Here is a 25,526-nt window from a genome sequence, read left to right on the forward strand (position 1 = left end):
GTTGGATCTCAGCCAATCAGAGAGATGGAAATTATTCAATCATATAATAAATCTTATAATTATATGATTGAAAATCTCCGAAATCTCGGACAAGGTTTTTAACAAAAAGTTAGATGTACAAAGAATTTTCGTTATCATCCTATTTAGTAAGATCAGAAAAATATTGAAGCTTATACATGCCACAAAGGCAGCATGAACAGAATTCAGGAACGGGGGAATCATCATTTACAGTGGGGTAAATATAAGTGGAACGTGACACAAAATTTGATAAACGACCCTGGACCAAAGTTACTTGCAAAAACAAAAAATCTGAACCGGAAGTACGTGTACCTGATTTTAACTCAAATTATCTCCCTTGACGGGAGAATATATGGTTTTGTCATGTGTGTCTGTCTATTTATAGTAAACAAAATCATGTTCAGGTTATAATTCTTAACCCTGAGTTGAAAAAGATTTACATCTGACTGATCTGAGTATGTTGTTGCTTGTGACCTAAAATGTGTCTTGATCTAACTTCGAGAGCACTATTTCAGATTTCAATAATACTATCATGTAAGACAATGAAATGAAGTCCCTTGATTTAACCATAGACCTAACTACTTTAGGTCTATGATTTAACTCTGGAACCCTTGATTGGAATAGTAGAATACACTTTAACTTGCTTTTATTGTTTCTGATAACTCAAAGATGCGCAAAGAATAGAATCAACCTCATGTCTGAGAGGTCAAAGGCATATGACGATGATACAACCTTAAAGTTATTGTGCTCAACTATTTAGGTGTTTCCCAAATGGAATCAGAAAACAATATTGGATGTATTATGTAGGCGCCTTGACAAACTTTCTCGTTAACATTGAAATGATAGAAGTGAAACTTCTTATCTGAGGAGTCTGGGGCTAAACTTCATTGAATGCAACGATTTAATGCATATTACAGGCACATAACCCCATTTCCCGAAGGTCAACCCCCCCTCCCCCCCCCCCCCGGCACACACAATTTTTCCAAATATAACATGGTAGTATAGTAATGTGTTAATAAAATTTTATTGTTAAAGGAAATTTGAATCCCCCCGGAAATACGAAATAGGATTTTCGAGTTTTTTTTTTTTTTTTTTTGGTTTGGGGGGGGGGGGGGGGGTGTTCTGGCTGACTATCCACATTTTCATCCTAAGTCAGTGAGTAAAAATACACGTCAGAAGAGGCTATTAACTATGTCTAGCCAATAATTAGATTGAAGGTTTGTATAAAATTTTAGAGTCATACATGGCGTATTTTTTATAAGTTCAGATAACCAAAATTAAAAATACCTTCTTATTTGATTTAATACTTTAAATAAAGAGAGGGCTTTTAATCGCTTTTCAAAGATATCAAATTTGTAAATTATAAAACTTCGACATCACACAAAAATGATTCGTTATCAATTTTGTCAAGTGATAATTAAAGGTGTATGTAATAATTTTGAGCATTTAAAACTTCAATAATATGATGAAACTGTTAGTGTAATTGTCCTTTCGGCCATTCTCTGTCGATTTCTTGTATTTTATTTTATTTTGTATATAGATATTTATATGAATTTTCATAACAAATAAATTATTTGGGAAATCAAAGAGAGATAAGTCTAAAATATTGGTAAAGAAATCTATGGAAAGCTGAAAATATTTCTAAAACATCCGTCCATGAAACACACACTTTCTTTAAATGGGTATTATGAATTTGTTATTCAACAATACTAGGCCTAAAGCTGTTGCATTTTTTATAGAAAAAGACACGGCTTAAAATATATAACCAATTTCATTGGCAGTAAATAAAATTACTAGTACTTTTCAAAAAAAAATAATTTATCCTGATTCCATCTCAATATTATATTTTACATAAGTTTAACATAAGGTATAAAATAGCGCATTCATCAGCATCTGTTTTAAAGTCTGGTTTCCATGGATAAAATTTTCTACCCCCCCCCCTCCTCCCTAAAGTTCTAAGTAAGAGCAACCACAGACATAAAACGAACCCTTCGTTTTATGTCTATGGAGCAACTAATCTATCTGACACTTGTATTCAAATTATTAATAAATTACGGGTGAGCCCTTCATAACATTATATAAAAATTTGATAAAAGCGCTACTAATGCCAAAAATCAGAAGTTGCATAGTTCTCTGAGTATCCGCTTCATGTAAAATGAATTCATTGACTTATTTGAGTGTTGTTGTTTTTTAAATCTTCAACTGAACAGTTTTCAAGTAAACTTTACAATCTGTAGTATTTAAATTTGAACATATTTCATTGTTTAAATTGTAAAATTTAACTTGCATGAAGGACAAATAAATTATTTTGTTTATGAGAAATATATTTATAATAAAGAAATCAGTGCCTTAATTTTTTTTGTCCCTAAATAGGTGTTAGTCATAAGACTCACCCATCCACTCCAGTCCCGACATTTAGAACGTATATTTGTACGTAATTGTTAGCCTAACATGACTGGCTTTCAATAATAATTTGCTTTGCATCATTCCGACAAAGATCAAATTGAAGACAACGAAAATTTTGTTTCCTCTCATACTAACCTCTTATTTTTAAGATTACTTATTAATTACGTATTTTCCATCGGAACATATGAAAAATTTAAGGAAAATATTATTATTTATTTTGTACGGGTTTTTTTAAGAATAACGTGTGTTTTTTTTTAATCCCAAACCAATAAAGTTTGTTAAACCTAAGGGAAGAGTAAAAAAAAATGGGCCTCAATTTGAAATCACAAATACATTTTTTTGCAAAGAAATGTCGCATTGTATTTGCAGTGCTCAAATATGAAGCCCTTTCCTTCTTTTATTCACAATTAAAATGGAGCAGAGAAGCAAATATTCCGTGACATGCTCTTTGAATTAAATAAAAATGAAATGTGTATATATACTTAAAAAATAAATTTGTCCAAAATTTTTATAATTCTGTCAGCATTTTTGGAGAGAAAAAATCCCTTGACACTTCCGACCTAGTTACCAACCAACTGAGCGACATCATCAGAGTTGACAAAAGTTAATTCTCCAAATCCAGTGATCCTGGTCTTATAACCCTATAATCGATAACTCCAGAGAGGTGCTGCAGGGCGCAGAGGGGTGCCAAACAGATGCTGGTGACCTGATCAATATCTGGTCTCCCAACACAGAGAAAATACTTAGTTCTTTCTTGATGTTTTTTTTCATGGTTCGAGGTTGCTAATAGGGGGTACGATTATCCTTCCCATCACGCAAACAGTATTAAGGAAGTTACAAAAACCTGCCTGTTGAATATTTGGAAAACTGCCGTTTGCCCACACGATTCTAGTCGATCGATATCATAGGGGAATGGTCTCAGACTTTTCTATTTCTTCCTCTCTGAATTTGGAACGTATTTGGGGAACTACTTTTTATGGCTCTTGTCTCTCTAATGGATTCGGTGTATAGAGTCTTTGCTTTCGCTGTATGTCTCTCCTACATCATTCGATTTTCACCTTGAAATGCCCCATAAAATTCGTATTGGTGCCAGGTGTATGGATCGATAGGAGCACATCAGTCCTCTGTTTTAACTATCGGGTAATACCGTCGCCGCAGCTACCACGCGCTTTGTTGAGAGTGCCCCGTGTTTGACTCTTATTAGCAAGCCAGCACTGGGATCAGTCACATCGGCACAAACAGGGAAACAGACATAGGTACCAATATGTCAAAAAAGGGGAACAAGAGCGAAAAGCCCAATGTAGAGGTAAATCTCACCTATGTCTTATTTAATGGTATAAAAAAAATGTAGATGTATCTTAAGTTTATATTTCGTTTTACCTTTTATTGATTTTTCCCTGTTTGTGTCACTGTATTTTACGGAGGCTATTGTTCACAAGGACCGCTAAAAATGGCTGACAGGCACAAGGCGCGAGCCAGCGCGTGCCAAAATTAGAAGCTATTGACAAATCTCAGGGAATCGGAAGAAAAAATCTTTTTGGTTTTTCCTTGGATAGTACTTATTAAACTGGTAACAATTTTTTGTCTCTCTGCAAATTGTCAATGGGAATGACAACCTTTCTTCAATTAATTAAACGCACGATACAGGTAAGAGACTGGGGAACAGTCGATAGGTTGCTTTAAAGCCGAGGCTTTCATGGGTGCAGGTAAGAAAAGCCGATAATTGATACATGTGATTTATCCGCTGATGTTCAAGACTCTTTTTCACGGGTGACAAATGGTTACCGTCTTTTAATAATTGATGAAGCAAAATACGTTCGGATTAACAGAAGAATAAGCAGGTCTTATATCTCGGTCCCAAATTTTATCGGAAAACAGGCGACTGAGTAAGAGGAACGTTTTTTTTTTCCACGAGCAGAACATAGAGGCACTGGAGCTTGTCTCGGTATTGATTTTTAGAGGATTTGGTCTATGTACAAATTGACAGTAGAGGGCCACTCTGTGCCGCGTTTTGCAGCTGTTACCCTCATCTCTTCACAGAAACGAGGTGCGCTTCGGGGCACAGTATGAAATTTTTGACTAATTTTACGTCAATTGGATCACTGCTTTATACTGTGTCTATATTGTCTCTCTATTCCCAAATACTGATCCAAAAGAAGGCAATCGTATATGTTTGTGCTGAGAATTTGATGTAGAAGAATCGTTCTTGGACCGTCCAATACACACCTGATTTTATCTGGTATCTGCTGTCAAAGCTTGAACAAAGATGATTTAGACAGGAGTTGGTGTCGCAGAAATATTGATTCTTTGAAGTACATACTGGCTCAACCGATGCCAGTGTCATAACTTTTAATCAAAATCACGGCGTAGTCTTTTTTTCAAAATGATTAAAATTTAAATTAGGAGGCGGATCTCGGTGACAGATTAAAGTCATTTTATGGTTGATAATTAATTAAAGAAATGTTAATCTTTAAGTAAAAAAAAAAAGCCAAAAGACTCCAATTTTTAAAAATAATGATCGGAGAAAAACAATTCAAATTCTTCGTATTTGCTTTCAATGAAGCAGTCTCTGAAATAGCCCCTCCTCCCTCTCTCGCTAGTTTTTTCCCATTATTGCAGCCCGGAGGACCGGTCTGCTCTATACATACAAGTTTAAGTGTTGGTGTATGGGGATTGGGGTGGGAGAAGTTATTCAGAATTAAAGGTTTTCTAAACATTGAAAAGATTGTTAATCAGAATGTTTTTCTCTTTATAAATTACGAGATACATAATATATTTACTTCAATAAAGTGAATCTGTAAAAATATATATGTTTTTCATATTTAATATATAAAGTTGCTTATCATTTACTATCGAAAAAACGACAGGTCCCTTTTTTAGAACATCGAATTTTACTTCTCGCATAAAAACGTTCTCTGCTTAGTTTGTGTTTTATATTCTATGATTGAAAATTAATACTTATTTAAATATAGTTGATGCATGTTTCTAACTTCAATTCATATTTTATGCAGCCAACATTTACTTGAGGAATTGATCAAGTTTAAATTGGTATCGTTTTTGTTTGATTTTTATCCGACTAAACGTTTTCAAAATATTCGCGACTATCGTCTCCATCAATTAGACGCATGCTTTTTCACACATATCGAAGCGGTTTGATGATCAAGACTCATTTCCATTGTTTACTTTATATATTTCCCGGGCGACTATTGATGGTTACCTCAATGTTTTCTTTATCAGATAAGTTTTAAAATAATATATAACGGGGGTTTAAAAGCAACTAAAAAAACATGTAGGTGGATATTTTACCTGAATTATCGATGGACAGATACCAATACCAGAATGTGCTAATGAATTTACATCATAAGGCATATCTTGACATTGAGATCATGAAAATAAGAGAAATCCTTACTTGTAGGAAAGCATGTCCAGTGTGGATAGCACCGGGGGCAGCAGGGAGGGTAGTCCAGCTTTATCTGATGACACCACCACCAACCATAGATCCACCCCTAAAGAAGGTAAATCTCTTCTACTCCTTACAGAGGTCCTATTAAAACAATGGCTGAAATTGAAACGGTTCTTTTTATGTGGTTCAGTTTCGAAGGGATGGTCATTTTGGTAAGAATACAAATGATATGAGAATAGGATATAGTGGGTGTTATTGAAAGCTGTAGCGTTTTTCCATTAAGTGAATTTTTGAAAATGCGAAAAGAAATATCAGTACATGTATTTAAGATAAATGTCCCACTTTTCATTTCAATCTCTTAGATTTTTGCACTTAAATGTTAATAAAAATTCATGAAAGTTTTTGATCTAGCGAAATATTATTTTTGGATGTTGTCAATCGTTGAACATCAAACTTGAGACATGTACAATCCACATCTTCATTCGAGGTTCAAAAACATAAGCCGAACTTTCAAATTAGAATTTAAATTTTACATTATTTTAAATCTGAAATTAAAAAAAATGAATTGTTAGGCAAAGTCGAAAAACTAAAATTTAAACTTGACGAAAAAACTGCAGTGTTAATTCGATGTACATGTGTAAGCGCCAAATACCGAACCGTGGACATTTTTTTCTGTAAAGAAGGTCGGCGTTCGGTACATTCAGTGTAAAGTGTCAGTGTCAGCTCTTCGCATAGGCGTCGTAACCGGGAAGGGGGGGGGGGGCTAAGGGGGCTTAGCCCCCCCCCCTTTTATGCAAAGATAGACATAATATAGGCATTGAAAAGTACTTCCCTTGTAGATATGTACAGTTGAAGCCTCAGACATCGTCACAAGACTTTAAACGATTTGAAAACCTTTGAAACTCCATCAAACTATCAAAACAGTACCTCAATTTTGAGAACGATTCCTAAAATTTTGATTTGACATCTTGAATCTGTCAACCAACTAGTAATTTCATAGTTTTCAAGATAACGAAAAAGAAATTTCATGTCAGTTTGTTTCTTAAAAATGAGTAAGTGGATGAATTCACATATTGACAAACTTGAGTAAATCAATATTGTAATATTTAACTGCATACCTGATTCGTCGTTTTTTGAGGTCAATTGCTAAGAAGTTAGACAAATAAGGGGAGCAAAATGCCCACACTTTGAATGCCCAAAAATAAAATTTAATTTGTGAACCAAGTATTAAGAAGAACGGTTTAAGTAATGAAAGGTATGCAATTATGACAAAAAAATCTCGCGACAAAATTATTCTATGGTAGAACCCAAGCGATACAAGTCCAAAGTATCACTCTCCTTTCTATTTTAACACGCTAACCAAAACACCGCACATCTCACGACAGAAAGCGGCAGATAAATTTTGTTTTTATGTGATTTTGTGTCATATTTTTTAAGGTAAAAAGTGTCCTTGCTTCATGTTTGTGTAAAGAAAATACGTAATTTTTTAAACATACTTTGAATATATCATTTTCAAATGATACAGAGCGAGGACCCACTATTTAAGAATATCGTAAAAGTGTGAAGAAATGAGCAACATTGACTTCTTTGGTTTGTATATATGCTATTTCAAAACACACACACACACCCTCACAAACACAAACAAAAAAACAACCAAAGCAAAAAATTGCATTCCGTACCCCAGGTTTGATTCTCGCCTTGTCAAACCTATAAGATGTAAACTTTGGTAGTGATTGTTCTTTTGCTAAGAACCATCACTGTTCAATAACCTTAAGGATCTAAATTGAAGCCCTTAGCATAAAGTGAAAGTAAACAACATGTTATCAATCAAAACCGAATAATTCTAACACTTACAACGGTGTAAATTTCGACTATTTTTACTAAAGTTACATATTTATGTTAACTGAAAAGAAAATTATTTAATGATTGAGATTTTATTTTTCACCTTCTTGTCAAAATATATAATGCATTTTTTTCGGCTTCTTCGCCTGTTTTCTTTACTTTACTAAAAAGGTTAGGGAAAAAGAATGCAAAACAATTATTCAAACGTTGAGCGATTTCAGATTTTCAAAAATACATATATTCAAATCGCATACTCCTGATGGTTAAGGCAAGACAGCGCGTCCTTCTATTATTAATATATCATGTTTTCCAAGAATATGTAATTTAATTTTTGCCACTTTAACAAGATTATAGGCGAAAATTGAGATACTTACCAGGAATATATGCAAGTCATTTCCTGTTATGCTATTTGAAATATTAACTTTGATGACATAGTTTTTGGTGTTTACATCAGTATTTATTATATATTTTTTTTTAAACAGTTTAGATATGATAAAATAGTAACTATAATTGTTCTGATATTTGACGGAAAAAAAAAAACAAAACGACAAATCATTAGAAATTCAACATCAAACCTTAATCGTCTGCAAATAGTAGATGCAACAAAATCCTTTTCTAAACAACTGAGAAGAAAACCTTCGCCGCCTAGATGACAAATGTAAATACTATTAGCAAGTCACCATCAAGGTGTCCAGGAGTCTATATATATAAGGGCATGGAGATCTTTCCTTTGGTCGAGACCGTATAAAGGAAATCACGAGAACGTAGTTGCTGGCAGAGAAAAGATCCCTCACTGCTTAATGACCGTAAGAGTCAAAGGTAAAAATTTGCAGCCCTCCGCTTGTGACGTCTCCACACGAGTGAAAGATTCTCGAGAGGAACATTAAACAACAAACATCAACAATTATTCCGCTCCCCCCCCCCCCCCATTAGAAAGGAAAATTGGGGTAACTTGAGTTTAATTCCACTGATTATGATTTAAGGACAAAAGCAACGTAGTTTGAATTTTATTGTCTTTTTCACGGGAGTTGAAGGGTTCCAATACATAAAGGAACTGAGTTCTACATTTTAATGTATATAAATGCTACAATTGTTCTAAAATAAGTCTGGATAAACAAAACACCTAGAATATATGTTAAGTAATTTTTATACATTTTTCTTTATATTAAAAAGAGTTTTCATTAATGATATCTTTTCAAAACCCCTGGTAATGCATGCTGATTTTTTGCCTATGAACATCTTATGGGACTGTTAAATTAAGAATGTCTTGAAAAATTATCAGTAGGTAAGGTACTTTGCGTATGTCCTTAATGACGACTTCAAAAAGATAGTGAATTACTTTGTTAAATTTTTTTCAGATAAAATTATCATTTTAAATTTTTTGTAAAAGTATTTTCCATGTATTTTTATTCAGCAAGAATTTTTATAGTTATCTCTCGTCTGTATAAAACTGTCGCTATCTATAGCAAAAGAGCCATGTGTGGCGAAAAATCTAAATAGTGTAAAAAAGGCAGAGAAGAAAAAATAACATAAACACCTCTAGATAGTATTAATGGCTTGAGCAAATTAGAGAGATTTTACTAAGGAAAAATAGACAGGGAAAATTGTCAAGTTTTAAAAAACTGTGTGTGATTTTTCTTTTAAAAAAAATAATAAAACATCGTAGGCAGACTTGAATGCTAAGAAAATGTTAAATCTTAAAACTGTTCAGGTCTAGGTTTTCCAGTAGAATGTGATATTTTACAGAAAACAGAGGTTGGTAAAACTAAAAGGTATTTGGGGAAGTCTGACATGCATACACAATTTATCGGTATCCCCACCCCATTTTGTTTGGCGTGTGCAATATTTGTGTACTTGATAATTTCTTAGTTAACAATAAATATTTAATTTTTTATAGCAAGAAGCTTCTTTAAATATTTAAAAGAATATGAAAGGAATAAAATATTCATATTATTTTGTTTCCGCTATTTTAGCAAATTTGATTAAAGATTAATTTTATCTGGCCTTATCATTTTAAATTGTAATCTCACTTTTATACAGTATAACTTCCTTTAGCCTGTAAATCTATATGGCTCGATGTTTATCTTTGTACTTTTGCATAAAAAATTACAAAGTTTGTAATGAATCTGAAGCAACTTCCATCAATAATACACGTGCAAATATTATTTTGTTTCCGCTATTTGATTGTTTATCACATTGTTTCTAACTACCGGTAATTATCTTGTTATCTCCCTGGTAAATCTCACGTTATAGTCCTTAGTCATTTTTAAGGTAAAACCAATGAATCATTTAAAGATGATACTTATGTTACATTCAAAAACAAACTTGAAACTATCGTAGCTCTGCAGAAGTCATATTGCCAAAAGAAGACACGAGTGTGTTACATTCATGTTGAGATACTCTTATTTGCATAAAAATTTGCAACTGTTTGCTTATATATAAAGAAGATGGATGAACTAGTTCAGCAAATTGCCTATAGTGCGACAAACATCAAGGTGAATATCAAAATTTAAATTATTAAAATTTAATTATAAGGAAATTTTCTTTGATACTTTACTAACATTAAGGTACACTTTATTTTAATTCTCGACAATATGCAAAAATTTCAAATGAATTAAAACTATTCGCCTATGAAATAACATACACACACTAAAGAGGGCTAAAAAGATCATTTTCTCGTATCATTATATACAACTTGTACTAGTAACTTTTAGAAAGGAATGGGTCTTCTCTCCATTTTTTTTTTAAATGGTTACCCTAAAAGTTTGCGTAAAAAAATAAATCAATTTTTGAATAACAAAAACATGGGGCAAAGACCCTTTAAATATAGTATACTTTTATGACACAATTTTCACATCTCTCCGAGAAAAACTTCAAATCCATATGGTTAAGACATTGGTTTCAAAGAAAATGATAGTTAGGATTATTATTGCTAAAGTTTGAACCCCTCGAATACCACATTTTTTGGAATAACAGAATAATTTTTGTCGAAAACACTTTAATTAGAAAATTTCATAAATTTCATTAATGAAAACTATACTCGAAAAATACTAAATCTACAATTTGAATATGCACTTTAATGATAAAACATATCAAAAGGCATTTGTTTGGCATTTTGCCATTTTGTTTTCAAATCGTTTAACGATAAAGATAACAAATTCGCCCCTGCCTTTGTTTAGAATTTGATTTGGTCACATTCATTATTTAGTTGGTATAAACCCTGGTAAACGATCAGGTATCAAATCCACAGCTCTTCAGCGTAGAGGCTGAAAAGTGTCGTAAAATCGATAACTTTGTGACCATAGAATTGGGAATGAGCTCACAGTTCCAAAGGGAGTGTTCCGCTATAGTCTACAAGTCTGTCACGTGACCTGACGACACCCTTTATCTGAGATCAAACAGGCGCTTGTTTCCTGGAAAAGCCAATATATTACAGAAACAGACAATATCTTGAGTGCAGTCTTTTCGTCGAGAAGGTCATGCATTTGGTCTTTTCTTGTAAATCCCGAATTACCATTAGGACAGGAAGACTAGATAATACTGTAACAATATTGGTCTTTTATCCAATTGATATCAATAGGTGTGGAATTTATATCTATCATATAATAGACTGAATCCCTTGGACAGTTTCATTGATTAGAAAAACCTAATATTTAGGGGCAGTATGACTTACCTTACTTCGTTGAAAGTGGATTTTTTAAAGAATCAGTCGTAAATATTCTTTTAATATATATAATTTTCTTTTTTACTCGCAAGAACTTGCAACTGTTTTACTCGCTTTTGCAAAGTAATCAAGAAAACTAATAATATTTAAATGAATTCAACGTTAGACGTGGGGTTTTTATATTTGACTTTCATACATTATCTTTAACTTACGGAACTCGAGGGTGGGGGATAAATTGATATCTGTAGCTACAACCTCTCCCATTCTTTCATCTTTCTTGATTTCCACTACCATTAAGCATAAAGTTTATTAAATAATAATAAAAAAGAAAAAGAAAAAAATTGGAACCCCTCTGCAAAATTTTGATAGTTTTAGGCATCTGATTGTTTTAAATTATACTACTAACATTACAACATTTTTTTTATTAACGAATGTGATTTTTTTTTACATACATGTATAAATAAATGAATTGATCAATAGGAAAGCAACCTGTGTTCAATTTATTTCACCTGAAAGTTAAATAAATAAAAATCTTATAATTCATCTTTCTGGAAAGTAATTTATGAATAAAATGTATTTGTTGGATTGTAATTTTTCAGTTCATAAAAAGAAAACGATATGTATAGATAAATACACAGTCACAGTAATTTCAAAGAATATCTCATTTGGCTTTGTTTTATTGTTTTACCCTTCAAAGGTAAGTTTAAATAAAATGAATACATTGTATAATAGTTTATGAAACTGTAGCTATGAAGACGAAAAGTGAGGAAAAAATTCTCATAAGGAAATAGAAAATGGGTATAGGAAAAAAGGTAAAACCGGCAGCTTATAGCCAATAGCATTCTTTTAGGGATTTTTGAGGAAAACAATTAACACCCGAGCACATTTTTTCTGAATATTTATAAAAAGACATGGGAAAATTGGAAAGGTGAAGGTTGTTTTCTTCTAATGTATATACATAAATTCTGGTGGATATTTTCAGGGGTAGGGGTTAAGTGAAAAAATATCCCTACGATAAGCAGAACTGTTTTCGTTCTGAATGTCCATGCATTTTTTAAAAACGATGGTAAAAATAAGTTCCAACATTAAAGAAAAACCCATTGACATTCGAAAAAAAAATATTTGCAGTGATTATGTTTTTTTCTGTTAAGAATCTGTGATGTTACAGGGGTTATACACGGCTTTGAAATCCTACCCATCTGTTTTAATACGAGAGATAGCAATCAGTGAAAAAAAGGTAGCTTCAGCCTGTTACATCTATTTTCCTCCATCAGTAATTTACAAATGTTTTTTGGGGTGAAAAATAGACGACGTCACATCACCATGGAGACCATGATAGAGAGACTGTACAAAATCCTTTCGGCAACCTTGCTGATGCATCAGGTTTAAAACCCAGGTAACTCAGGTGAAAGATTTGGAATTCGCGTTAATGGCTCCCGTTGGTAATTACAAAGAGAAACAGGCACTTGGAACAAATCACACTCCATTGCCGCGGCTCCTGTCTCCTCATTGATCGGGGACCTGGTACCTTTCAATTTGTTTTGTCTCCGGGAAGGCCAGGGTTTTTACTTTTAGATAGAGCGGTCGGCAAGAGGCACGGTAGAAGTTCCGACAGCGCTGGAAATCTCTCTCAGATAATCTTTGGGATTACTTTATAGACCCAGGACAAATCAATACCGTAATACCATTCGCAATAAAAATTAATATCCTCTTTAAGAAACTCATTTTTTGAAACTTTATATTTAAAAAAAATTGGTCTTTTACAGGTGCTTTAACAAATTAATAAGTTTTATTTAAATTTCTGGAATGCTGTCATATTTCCAACTTTGCACACTTATTTTTAAATTAATTACAATAATAAACAAGGAATAAACAAAATAACCAAAAATGTACTTTTCAATTTTTTACATTTATCCTAACGCAAAAACTTTTCATGGAAAAAATAATGGTATAATAGACACATGACTTCTTGACTTCTCAAGTGCTTTAGTACAACCTGTAAACGCATTCCAAATCTGCATTTATGATAATTTGTAATATTCGAGAAGACGGATTTCGTCCTTTTGGAGCCTGGAGTCGTCTGCTGAATTATTGGATCGATTGGCGGGAGTGTAAACACTACCTTTCACAAAGGATGAGAATCCGTTACCGTCACGAACCGGGCGCTGTGTGCATTATACCTTAGACCTCACATCAAAAGTTTTAACCAATTACCATCAATACTCTCTGTTTTACCCTTGAGAGTTGAAAAGGTTCGATTTTGAGGTGTCTTTTGTGTGACAGACATTACCTAAGTCTTTTCCTTTCTGGTATAGTGTTAGATGATGGGGAAAGTAGATCGCCATAGTGGGAAGGGATTCATCTTGTCTTGATGCAAATCGATAAAAAATTTGATAGGTGAGACTTCAGGTGTATCGTGCGCACGAATTGTGAGTAACAACTGAAACGTTGTCATGGCTACCAAAGTCTCTTTCCTAATCACCGTAATGTTATGGTAATTAATTTGACATTTGTTTTGCTGTCCTTCCTTGACGAAATCTTAAAGAGTGCAAATCCAAATAAATTGTTGTTTGTAGACTTGGTGTATTTACATGTTTACTTGTATTGTTTTATACAGATAGTCCTATGGCGGACGAAGAAGCCAGTCTCTCCTTTACTATGTCTAAATCTCCGTCATCAAGGTCAGATGACAGAGGTCATCCCGAGAGAAAAAGGAGAGCTAGCGAAGACAGTTGTGAGGTGCGTACCATCTTATACAAAGAAATTCAGCCTGGATTCTATATAGCCAAGGGGCGAACTTTTTTTCAGTTACTAATGAAACAGTAAAAACATTCGAAGTACGAAGAAAAAGAGGATAATTTCAAATGTTAATGGCGGTAGTTGCTTAAGGTTCTCCATTTTAAATAGATGAAATGTTGATAACTACTGGATTTTTTTTTCGTCCACACAGGGATTAATATTTTTTTCCCCTCAAAGTGGCTGCATTTAAAAAAAATACTTTTCTTAGAACAACAGTGCGAAACGGGAACAATATTCAGAGACTTATAGGACATGTGTTCGATTCGTTCATCAAGAATCGTTACATATAGTATACCGAAGCCGTTTTAGACTCGGGAGTCTTATAAAAATATTGTTTACTACATGCTTCTTTTAAAAAATGGAATTTTTCAGAAGCAGAGGTTTTAGGCGAACTAATAATTTTCCAATAACTGCATTTGAAAGGCACTTGGAACATTTTCGCTTAGCATACTTTATAAGTGGCACTGACAAGTTGCAATAGTCTTAAAATAAAGCATTTTAAATGCGTTAGTTTGAAAGCTTCTTTTTGACATTACATCAAAAGATTTAATTTGAAATTTTGACCATTTGTTTACTTTTACAGAGTTCAACAAAATTAAGTGAGAGCGGAATTAACGACGAATCTGTTGGTAAAGATGAAGATGACGACGATGATAATGACGATGATGATAAAATGCCAACCGGGCAAGATTTTGATCCGGAGAGACTCAAGGCATTTAATGTAAGGCATATATTTTTGGTTTTAAAAATCTTTAATTTAATCATTTTCATTTAAACTGATGTACTCTATTGATTTTATTTACCTAGGAGTAAATGAATTTTCCTCATATGGGATTTGTAATCAGCTAAATTTAAGTTCTTGAAATATCATTACGAATAAATATTTGATTAATTCTTGGAACGAAAATATATAACTGTACGGATTATATTAAAAAAAAGGAGGATGGTCTCAAATCAAATTAACATTCGAACAACAATGGAAAGAAATCAAGTATATTTTATATTTTTAGATGTTTGTTCGCCTATTTGTTGATGAAAATCTGGACAGAATGGTTCCAATTTCAAAACAACCAAAGGATAAAATCCAGGCTATCTTAGAGGCCTGCGATCGACAATTTCCGGAATTCCACGTCAGATCTCGTAAAAGAATTCGCACTTACCTCAAATCTTGCCGTCGAATGCGCAGGTCTAAAGAACAAAATGGATGGGAACCCGTAAGTATAGAATAAAATGTTTACTTTTCATTAAAAACGAAATATTTCATGAGAAAAATTTTGTCTTTCTTGATCTTATTATGTCTGAATGAAAAAATTAAATTTTATTTTGTTTCCAAAGCAACAGATGCGACCCACTCCTCCACATCTTACCTCGGCTGCAGCAGAGAGTCTTCTTGCACAAGCCTGCGAAAATGAAAGCCAAAATGCCAAGCGCATGCGTCTTGGACTTGAGCCACTTCCGGTAAGTATTAATGACACAAATTATACACTGCATTGACAATGGATTTTTTCCGTTATTTCCCGATCATGACAAGGAGCACATGGCGGGTGTGACTGGTCGGCAGGGAATGCTCACTCCTCCATGGCACCTGATCCCACCTCTGAAGTTTTGGAGGTCCATGTTTGCTCTGCTCCTATTTTGCACAGTTTTATGGATTTTTGATCTTGAATACTGTTCGTTTTCTTTTATTTAACTGATTTCCTTCCATAGAAATTATATCCAAATGTTTTGACAAATGTCTTTCGTTGTCATAAATTCCAAAACGAGGCCTGGAACATGTGTATTTCGGTTTTAATGAAAATGATATACCGTACCTATTAACGTGAGTTAAAATTTGGACTTCCTTGTAGGCCGTGTCAATGCAACATAACAGTTCAACAACAAATAGTCAATCTCAGACAACTGCTCAGCCTCAACAACAGTCAACGCCTGCTCCATCACCACATTCCCAATCATCCTCAAATCAAACATCACCTCAGTCTCAACAATCGGCATCACAAGTAGATAGACACGCACACACTAATAACGACTTCTTGCGCCATCAACCTCCACCTCCTGCCTTTAGGCCTGCTCCAGAATTCCATCCACCATTTTTCACTAATGGAAATGGACTTTTTCGCCCTGGATTTCCGGGATATCAACATCCGGCACATCACCACCCACCTGTCCTGTCGCACGGCTCACTGAACCCGCCCTCGGTTCAAAACGGTAAGTTAAGTATGTATCGTTGCAATATTTCTCTTTCTTATCATAAAATATTTTATAACATATAATAACAAATATTTTTGTCATTCTTGTTCCTTTTTTTCAATTGAAATATTTTAATCCGTTTTTGTTTTTTTGTTTTTGGTTGTTTTTTTTTATTTTTGGCAAGTGTCATACATTTAAGCAATATGATTGCATGAAAACCAAGTGAAACAATGAGAATGAGGAGTCCGACACCTTATTTTCACGAGTCAGCTATACGGTATTGTAAGCGAGACTAAATTTTCGCGGCATTGGCTTTTGCTGTATATAATCCCGACTATTACACGAGAATGTAATTTTCGCGAACATACAGATTCGCGTAGTTACGCGAAATAAAAAAAATCGCGAATAACAAGTCATTTACAGTATTTGTCTTTTGATTTTTCTGTAATCTCGTGTTCGTGTGTTTTATGAGTTAGTTTTTATAACCTTGATATCATAACTATTTTGCAGGTCCCACAGATCTTAGCATAAAGAAACAGTCCTCTAAGAGTCAACTAAGTGCTGGAGAAATTGCCACAATAAAACAACTGATTGGTGGCTATCGCGAGTCGGCTGCTTTCCTCTACCGTTCAGCAGACGAACTTGAACAGTTGCTTCTTCAGCAAAACTAGCTGAAAATAAAATTTAGTGCAAATTCGTCTAGTCGACTTTACCTCATCATCTGCCAGGTGCTTTCTGTATACAAGAAGCATCAAAGATATCGCCTTGACACCCAGGTTTAGGCTAATGTGTGTGATCAACAATATTCATGAATTGCCTATTTATAGGTTTTGATACAAATCTATATTGGATAATATTTTTTACGATAAGAAAATGTTTTAATTCAAAAAATCTTTTTTGAGAACTTAAAAGGATTCAACCAAAGGGTCGATATTTATTTATATAAGCCAGTCCGATAACACTTCCACAGACATGCGACTGTACAATTAAATATTCACAATATTCAATTGGATTGATTCCATATACTATGATCTCAGTTAAAAAGAAAGTTGCGATTTTTTTTACCAGGACTTAAATAAACATAGGTATAAAAACATATCGTTATAAATATGCAGGGCGACATATAATACGTTGTAAATGCTGTTCATCTGTTGCTTGCGACATTGTATGATGAATATGTAAAAACAAATTTATTTTGGTGTCACCCCACTACAATGTAACCCCCTTAACATTTTCCCATCATTATTACGTAACTCTGGTGCTTAATTTCCCGTATCTACTGTGATTACCTTTAAGGTATAGATTGTCCCTTAAGTGTCATGGCTTAAAAATCGTAAATTTATATAAGAATTATTGCTTGTATTTGCGCGGTTTACTAGTCATACTATTTATTTTATTTTATTTTTCCAGTTTTTTAAAATTATTTGACAGTATTCTATTTATTTCAGTGTAAATACTATTTTATTTTTGTGTGTATTAGAAATATGGAGTGAAATATTCATTTGTTACAGCGTATTTGATTTTAGTATACAATTCTCATTTTTCACTTCAGTGTCATTCAAATAATGAGATATGTGTTATGAATATGTATAACTTATAACTACATAGTTTTACTTGTTGTCAGCTCAGCGTCTTATTATAAATTCCATTAATGAAATGGATCCGGACGATATAGGTTTTGTAATTTATTGTGTACCTTGTATCTTTCGTGTGTACAAGTCTATAAGATATATTGTTAGTTTTTTTGCTAAAGATATTACTTAAGTTTTATTAAGATAAGCAGAATGTTAGTGTATTTTCAATCTATGAATGATATTAAAAAATATATTTTTATTCTCAACATTCTTTCATTTAAAAAAAAACTGATTGAGGGCTATTGACCCTCTGCTTTAAATTTCACAATGTTTTTTTAACGTGAAAATTATTGTGTAATATTAAGAATTCTAAATTGGAAAGTTATCTCTCTTATCAGAAGGCCGGACCCCCTTAAATGTTTGGTTTTATATAATTTGAATAAATTCTTCAATTTTTAGACATTTTTTGAACAGGCCTAAATGTTTTGATTTTGTGATTTTATTATTTCTTTTTTCACATTGCATGATATTTATTGTTATATTTATATTATTTATTTGCAGTTTTTTTGTCAGTTTTACTGAATTTTTTGCAAGTGCAATATCTATTTATTTTGAAAACAATATGAATCTGTGTTTTCTTAATTATTTTTTCGTGAATTTGAACTTTGTTTGTCAAATAAATTTGTATGAAAAAAATGTGTTTTTAAAATACACAAAGTACAGGCAGTATGTATAGCCTATTTTATGATATTTATAATTATGAACGAGGTTAAGATAATGAACAGCCTTGATCTAAGAAAAAAAAATCAATATTTAAAAAAATCAAATTTGTGATCAAGGCATAAACGGGGGCACCCACATATTTCAGAGGGTGGATCAGATGCCTGGGAGGAGAAAAGATCTCCCGTTGATCGGGTACAACCGCGTGAGCACTCGTCATTGATGAAGTTAATGGAACATTACGAAGTCAGTTTTAATATAAAACAAAAGTCTGACAACTGAAGCAAGTCAGTCAAAACATGCTAACATGGTAAAACAAGATGTGTTTGTGAAACAATGATGCCCCCGTATGACAACGTAGCAAAGATTAAACTTTTCTTAAATGCAAATTTAGGTACCTAAAGTAGGGTATTCTCACTGGAAATACAATTGTAAAAAATATGAAAGTAGGCCAGGGTTAAAGTTTTTTCATAAGTATGGAAATTGTCAAGGTCATTGGTATCCAATGATAGGTCTTGCCACAAAAAATACATTTGTAAAGCATGAAAGTCCCAGCTCTAACTGTTTAGAAATTATGACCAAGGTTAAAAAGTAGGTCAAACTCCAAGGTCAAAGTTCTTGGTCTTGTCACAAGGATTAAATATATAAAGTATGAAATCACTAGCCCTAACCCTTTAAAAGTAATGGTCAAGGTTTGCTTTTTAAAAGAAGGTCAAACTCCAAGGTCAAAGGGTCAAAGTTCTTGGTATCCAATGAAGGGTCTTCTTCTTCTGAAGAATTACATATGTGAAGTATGAAAGCCCTTTCCCTTACCGTTCAAAAGTTATGGCCAAGGTTGAAGTTTTTTCACAAGTACGAAATCTCCAAGGTCAAGGTCAAATGGTCAAGGTTGTTGGTATCCAATGAAAGGTCTTTCACAAAGAATACATATGTGAAGTATAAATGTCCTGGTATCTACTGTTCAAAAGATATGGCCAAAGTAAAGTTCGGAATTTTTGTGCAAAAGTGGGTCAAACTCAAAGGTCAATGTCACAAGGACGAATTTGGTGGTACCCAAAGAAAGGTCTTGTCACAAGGAATACACATGTGAAAAAAATGAAAGTCATAGTTCCACTAAATCAAAAGTTATGGGCAAGGTAGAAGTTTTTGCGGACAAACAGCTAGACAGACAGACGGACACGACAAAAACTATATACCCCCGAAACTTCGTTTACGGGGGCATAAAAAACGACCATAGAATTTACGAAATGCTTGCCTAAATTGCTCTTGCTTAGAGCATGCTGTAAGTTTAAAGTAATAAAGTAGCGAGTAAATGCTACTACAATGGGAAGCTGCCTCCTGAAATCAAATGCAAGAATGCACATAAAAATATACTTGCATTTTTCTGAACATTCCTTATTGAAAGAAATTATTTAAAGTCGTTAGACATGAATAATTGGATTTAACATGAATTGTAGATAAGTGCTATGTAGGAACTGGCCAGTGGTACAATGGGACGGTCAATGTTACCAAACCCGGGACAGCCTGTCAGCCCTGGGACAGCCAGCATCCTCACTCCCATCTCCGTCCCCCGTCAGTGTTCCCTAGCCTACAGGGGGCATATTCTCTTTAGAGAATCCACTTCTCTAAAGAGAATACATGGGGCAGAAAACTACATAAATGCCATAAGCAAATGATAGTGAAATATTACTAAATCAGTAAGGAAAGTTGACGATGGAAAAGCTGAAATCGTCTACAAATAAGAAATACTTGTATAGTATAAAACTTGATACGATGGTATCCTTACATTACAATATACATGTACTTGTTTGAAGCTAAGGTACCTGTAGTCTAACACTGTGAGTGTAATGTGAAGGTATCTGCATGTAAAACTGGGGTTAAAAAATCGGTCTGACAACAAACATCACATACCGGTATACTGTATTTACCTTTGTAAAACACTTTTTGCGAGTTTCTGGTATTATCTCAAGCCTTTGAACTAATTGAAGCAGAATATTATATTTCTTACCTCGACTCCTTGAGTAAAAGACCAAATTCAACATACATGTACAAAAAAATAAAACAAGGGGTTTGGTCACTTTTTTATAGTGATATTGCAGTTTATTGACCCCGAAACCAGAAGCTACCCTCAAAATTCACCATATAATTTTTTATTTATTTATAGAAGAAGTTCGAATGCTATTGAAAATACACCATTAGTCGTAGTGGCAATCTTATTTAATGCATTTGTCATGGTTATCGAATTCAAATAACCCGCGGTTGTAAGTAAACAGACTTCTTTGTTACGTTGATGAATGAACGCGAAAACCGGTTTTTAACGATTGAGTGAACAGGACTATTCATGCCTACACGTTGACTCCGACGACAACAAATGAACAAATATTTCATTCAATGATTCATTGAATTATCTTTGACGCATCTCTCCAGAACCCGTTTGCGAAGGGAGGATGGAGGATAATTTCGAAAATAAGAAGGAGGAGTCGCCTGGAACCGTCTCCTGGACATCCGATCTCCGAGCTCTAGGGGACATTAGAGACGATTCTCATTTACCGTGTGTTTGTAAGTTATCAGCTGATGACACCAAGGCATTGCCCGCTGGACTGTCTATATACTGTGACCAACCCCTCTACATGTACATGAGGCGACAGAGAAAACAGGTGCTCGGACGGACCATATACCACGATGCCAGTGGGCCGTACTACGAGGTGGGACAGACACTCATCATTCCTGACAATTTTGAAGGTAACGAAATCGATCCAGAATTTTGATATATGTATTGATGCAATACATAAGATGTGTACGTCTAACAGTAGACGCTTTGTAAAAATGCCTAATTATAATGCTACTGAATATTTATATGACATTTATAGAGAAGTATATTTTTTAAAAGAAGTCATTATGAACATAATCATATTAAAACAGATAAATACTGGTATTAGATTCCTTTTTTTAAACAGATAAGTATGTCTGTTAGATTAAACAGATTAGTATTCTGAGTATAACTGTGAAAAATAGCTAAAATATCATGTCCGTATAATATTTCTAGTACATATATATGTGAATACTTTTAGAGTTATATAAAATGTTTTAAAAGAAATTACCTTGTATAAATTCTTGTTCTCATGCACTAATTACTTGTTTTATATCAAAATAGCCTACAGAGAAAATGGTATGAAAATAGATTTCAACAATTCCCCACAAAAGTTAATTGTTTGCATCATTTGAAAGAGCAAAATGCTTTGCACATAAACGTGTTCTTGTTTGTGTAATTCCTATATAATTAAGGCTTAAAATGAAAATTTGTTTGTTTGCATTTGCCTAGCGACCCTCTGAAAATGCACCCGACCCAAACTTTGTTTTAGCCATTTTATGATATTATTTTTTCCCAATTTTTCAGGATATTGAAACTGTTTCGTTTTCAATATTTAACTTTTGTTTTTTTATCAATCAGTGGTTTTTAAGAGTGGAGCTAATTCATGTTTAGTAGGCCTATGGAAAGCTCTTTTATTTGCTATCTTACAAAAATCTGAAGAAAAAATTTCAAAAAAAAAGAATATCTACCTACCTATCCATCCAGTCTAAAAATTATAGGTCGGCAGCAGCAAACAAAGACTTTTTTAAGCTTTGCCTAAAAGAACTTTAAACCTCAGATATTACAAGAGAAAAGGTGAAGTACATGTAATTATGAAAATGTGGTTTAAGGATATCGACAATGATGCGAAATGGTGATGATTAGAACACCGTGTAGAAAATTAACATATTTTATGCAACACGAAAAAAAACGCCATTTTCATTGTCCCCTCCATCTTTTTCGAGTTGAAGGTCTTATGAAATCCTTGTTTACAAAAAATTACAACTATGCCTGCGAAAAGCATATCTCGATCTATAAGAAAAAAATGTGTAGATTTTAATTTTTTTTCAACATTCGTCAATCATCATCCATATACATTGTCAAAAATGTGCAAAATAATGGACCACGACACTGTATAATTTCTGAGGAGCACTTTTTATCTCATGAACCGGATTTAAATTCTGTTGATTCAGAAGTTATATAAGTATTAAGTAAATCTTCTTTGATCCTACATGCGGTGTATGTATTTATATATAACTATTTGGTTGTCGACGTCACCTGCATGTCTGCTTTTAGCTAAGTTCTCTTTTTTGATCTGAGGTTAAAAATTTTGTACAAAATTAATCTTAAGCCTAACTTTGACAAATGAAGAAAAAAGTTTGGTGACGTGCCCGATAATTTTCGCTATCGAAATCTATACAGCCATATCCATACAAGTTCAATGCAGTGACTACGGAAGCAGTTAAAATACATGTATTTTACTTATGAGAAATTATGATCAACCAAGAAGCAAAATCTTTCTCTGGATGATATAATCAATGTAAACGTTTCTTTCAAACAAAATTTTCAGGCTGTATGAAACAATCTGGAAAGATATTGTATAAAAAAGTAAAAATTTGTACATGTCTATAACTTTTAAAAATATCTATATATGCTTAATATGATAATAGTTTGATATTATGTTAACAGTTCCCAATTTCTTATTCACTAAATTACCAATCTAGTTTGAAATCATAGATAAATAGAGCGAGCACGTGTTTTTCTGATGCATGTTTCTATGTTTCAGTTGATTATTTGTTATTTGTAGGTTGGTTTGAAATTGTGCCATCAGACTTTGGCAAATCGAAAGTATTTACCTCAATAGAAGAAGTGTCAAAAATCATGCCAAGAAAAATATTCACACGGACAACAATAACCGGAATACGAATAGTGGAAGAAAATGGTCAACAAACATTCAAGGAAAGAAAAATTCCGGCGGGTTCCATTCTTTTGGTTGATAGTGCACTCTCTGCAAAATGGGAGACTCGCGCAGAGAAGAGTGTTCGAAAGAAGAAAATGGAAGAATTGACCACGATTGAAATTCAGTACTTAAAATGTACAGATACAGACCAAAAAGAGGTCCTTGTCCCTTTTTCAACAAAGGGTCGGTTCAGTAGCGTGTATGAAAAAGATGCCAATAACGAAAGGAGCATATACAGGATAAAAGACCTTATATCAGACTTTGATATGCCAACAATAGTTCGATTAGTTTATGGGAAAGCCCCGGTTGTTCCGTGTATTTTTACGGGAATGATAGCTTTAAGAGAAACTGTCTCCGAGGATGTTATCATTGCCAGTACAGTCATGAACAAGAGAAACGTTTTGATAGAAATTCCAATTTCTTCATCCTGTGTTGTTTGTTTTCCGGAAAACGAAGAACCACTAAAGGGTTTGAAAACGTTTGAAGACGCTCAGAAACTTTGTGAAAAATATGCCGTGTCATTTTCATCGCTAATAAAGTTATCGTCTGAACTGGATACACATCACATGAAAGTACAGTACAATCCCAAAATGTCTAAGGTCAAAGACTCGGGCTTGAAAACATTGGATTTAATAACGAACATCAGTCTAGCAGACGATGAGCCTTCGGACAGGTTTATGGAATCGGATAGTGACTCCATTCAGAGCACGGACCAATCAATGCCGACGCGCGGAATTTTCAAATTGTTAGAATTAACTGAACTTAAACGAAAGTCAACGGACTGCTAATAGCTGTTGTGTTTTTTTGTTAATTGATTTCTTTGCTTGTTTTTTTTCTGAGACAAATCACAATTAGATATATATAATTTTAGCAATGAAAATTTAATTCTTTGAAATTCTTCTCCGTTTTTGGGTATTTAGAAGACAAAGTAAGTGCCTATTTGTAATATTTCACATGATAATTGAACGTAACAAAATTATGTTGATATCCATGCTTACATCCGATAAATTATCATGACTGAGTTTAAAGTGATCATTATAAAAAAAAAAAAAATTAAGTGCAAAAAGGTCAAGTTTATTGTTCTACTGCTTAGTATAACGTACAATTTTCTTTCAAATTTTTGAATTATGCTTTATGAGTAGAAAAATACACTTATTAAAAAATCCTTGACACAGTAGCAGAATACCCTAAATGTTATTTGCAATGGTTAATGTCTAAAGAGAATTTTTTTTTTCATAAACTTTGTGATACCGGTACATGTTTTATTGTGTTCTAGATAAGTTTCTGCATGTGTAAAGATTTAGAATGATAATCAAGTAAACTTTACGTATGGAATTGTTCGTTTTTATTTTTTGTTAATCTGTCTGTTCTTCTGTTAAATGTTTGTTTGCTTGGGGGGGGGGGGGGTGTTACTGTGGATGGAGTGGTGTTTTGGTTATATTACTAGGGAATACTTAATAGCTTATTTTTTCATTTCATAAAGTTTTCTTTTTTATTTTAAGGTCTGTGCTATATTTTTCACATAAAAATACATGAAAGAAATATAGTATACACAATTAATTCCTGCTAGGTTATTTTGCTCAATTTATGAAGGTTACAAATCATTTCAAGGAAAAAAATGAATGTATTTTATTGCTTTTAGATTAAATGTTTATTAAGTATTACACGGAGATAAAAAAAATGATTCTTGGTTAATTCGTTCGTCTTAATATGTGACATTTTTAGCTTTATAAAAAGGAATGATTATTTCTACCCAACTAAATGTTGCCACACACCTAAACCTAACCTTGGGATTGGAGAACAACGGAAGCTATTTGTCATCATTTGAAGGTTATGATAGGAAATCTGTACGACCAATGAGCTGTTGTTATATAAATAATATGATATAATGATAAATAAAATAAGGTGTTTTCCGCCATTGGTCAAAGCATAAAAATGCAATATCATATTATTTACTCCAAGATTTTTAATGGAGACCAGATGCATTGTTTGTCTACTATAAAATGTACACCTGTTTAGTGTTAATTGAGTGAACAACTCAACAAATGACAACTTTATAAAATGCGGTTGGGGAAATCGATGAACGTCATCGTCTAAGGAAC

At 33.3% G+C, this 25,526-nt stretch overlaps 2 protein-coding genes across 4 annotated transcripts in view; both read left to right on the plus strand.

Moving 5' to 3' along the window:
* LOC134236848 (nucleolar protein 4-like) overlaps positions 1-18,152 on the plus strand; it is a 38,715-nt gene extending 20,563 nt beyond the window's left edge. The window contains exons 4-10 of one of the 3 annotated variants that reach the window (XM_062718991.1): positions 5,840-5,939; positions 13,951-14,072; positions 14,716-14,853; positions 15,143-15,346; positions 15,468-15,590; positions 15,980-16,337; positions 16,830-18,152. In XM_062718991.1, coding sequence (XP_062574975.1) covers positions 5,840-5,939; positions 13,951-14,072; positions 14,716-14,853; positions 15,143-15,346; positions 15,468-15,590; positions 15,980-16,337; positions 16,830-16,990 — 1,206 coding nt within the window. In that variant the 3' untranslated portion in view covers positions 16,991-18,152. Of the gene's footprint in view, positions 1-5,839; positions 5,940-13,950; positions 14,073-14,715; positions 14,854-15,142; positions 15,347-15,467; positions 15,591-15,979; positions 16,347-16,829 lie in introns of all 3 variants that reach the window. The other 2 variants (XM_062718990.1, XM_062718989.1) reach the window with 2 other exon arrangements.
* Positions 18,153-20,980: 2,828 nt separating this feature from the next.
* On the plus strand, positions 20,981-24,781 carry LOC134236870 (uncharacterized). Its single transcript, XM_062719028.1, has 2 exons — positions 20,981-21,355; positions 23,272-24,781. The coding sequence occupies exons 1-2, from the start codon at positions 21,061-21,063 to the stop codon at positions 24,210-24,212; spliced, it is 1,236 nt and encodes a 411-aa protein (XP_062575012.1). The 5' UTR covers positions 20,981-21,060; the 3' UTR covers positions 24,213-24,781.
* Positions 24,782-25,526: the final 745 nt, after the last annotated feature.

The sequence above is a fragment of the Saccostrea cucullata genome, unplaced genomic scaffold (genome assembly GCF_032062105.1).
Source record: "Saccostrea cucullata isolate Sc308-1 unplaced genomic scaffold, CSIRO_AGI_Scuc_v1 ctg12, whole genome shotgun sequence".
In the NCBI taxonomy this organism is placed as follows: domain Eukaryota; kingdom Metazoa; phylum Mollusca; class Bivalvia; order Ostreida; family Ostreidae; genus Saccostrea; species Saccostrea cuccullata.

What these genes read in the sequence shown, in the direction of transcription:
- LOC134236870 (XM_062719028.1), top strand. Translation starts at nt 21,061, where the DNA reads ATGGAGGATAATTTCGAAAATAAGAAGGAGGAGTCGCCTGGAACCGTC. An exon ending in CATTCCTGACAATTTTGAAG is followed by an intron (nt 21,356 to 23,271) that starts GTAACGAAATCG and finishes TGTTATTTGTAG; the next exon opens with GTTGGTTTGAAATTGTGCCA.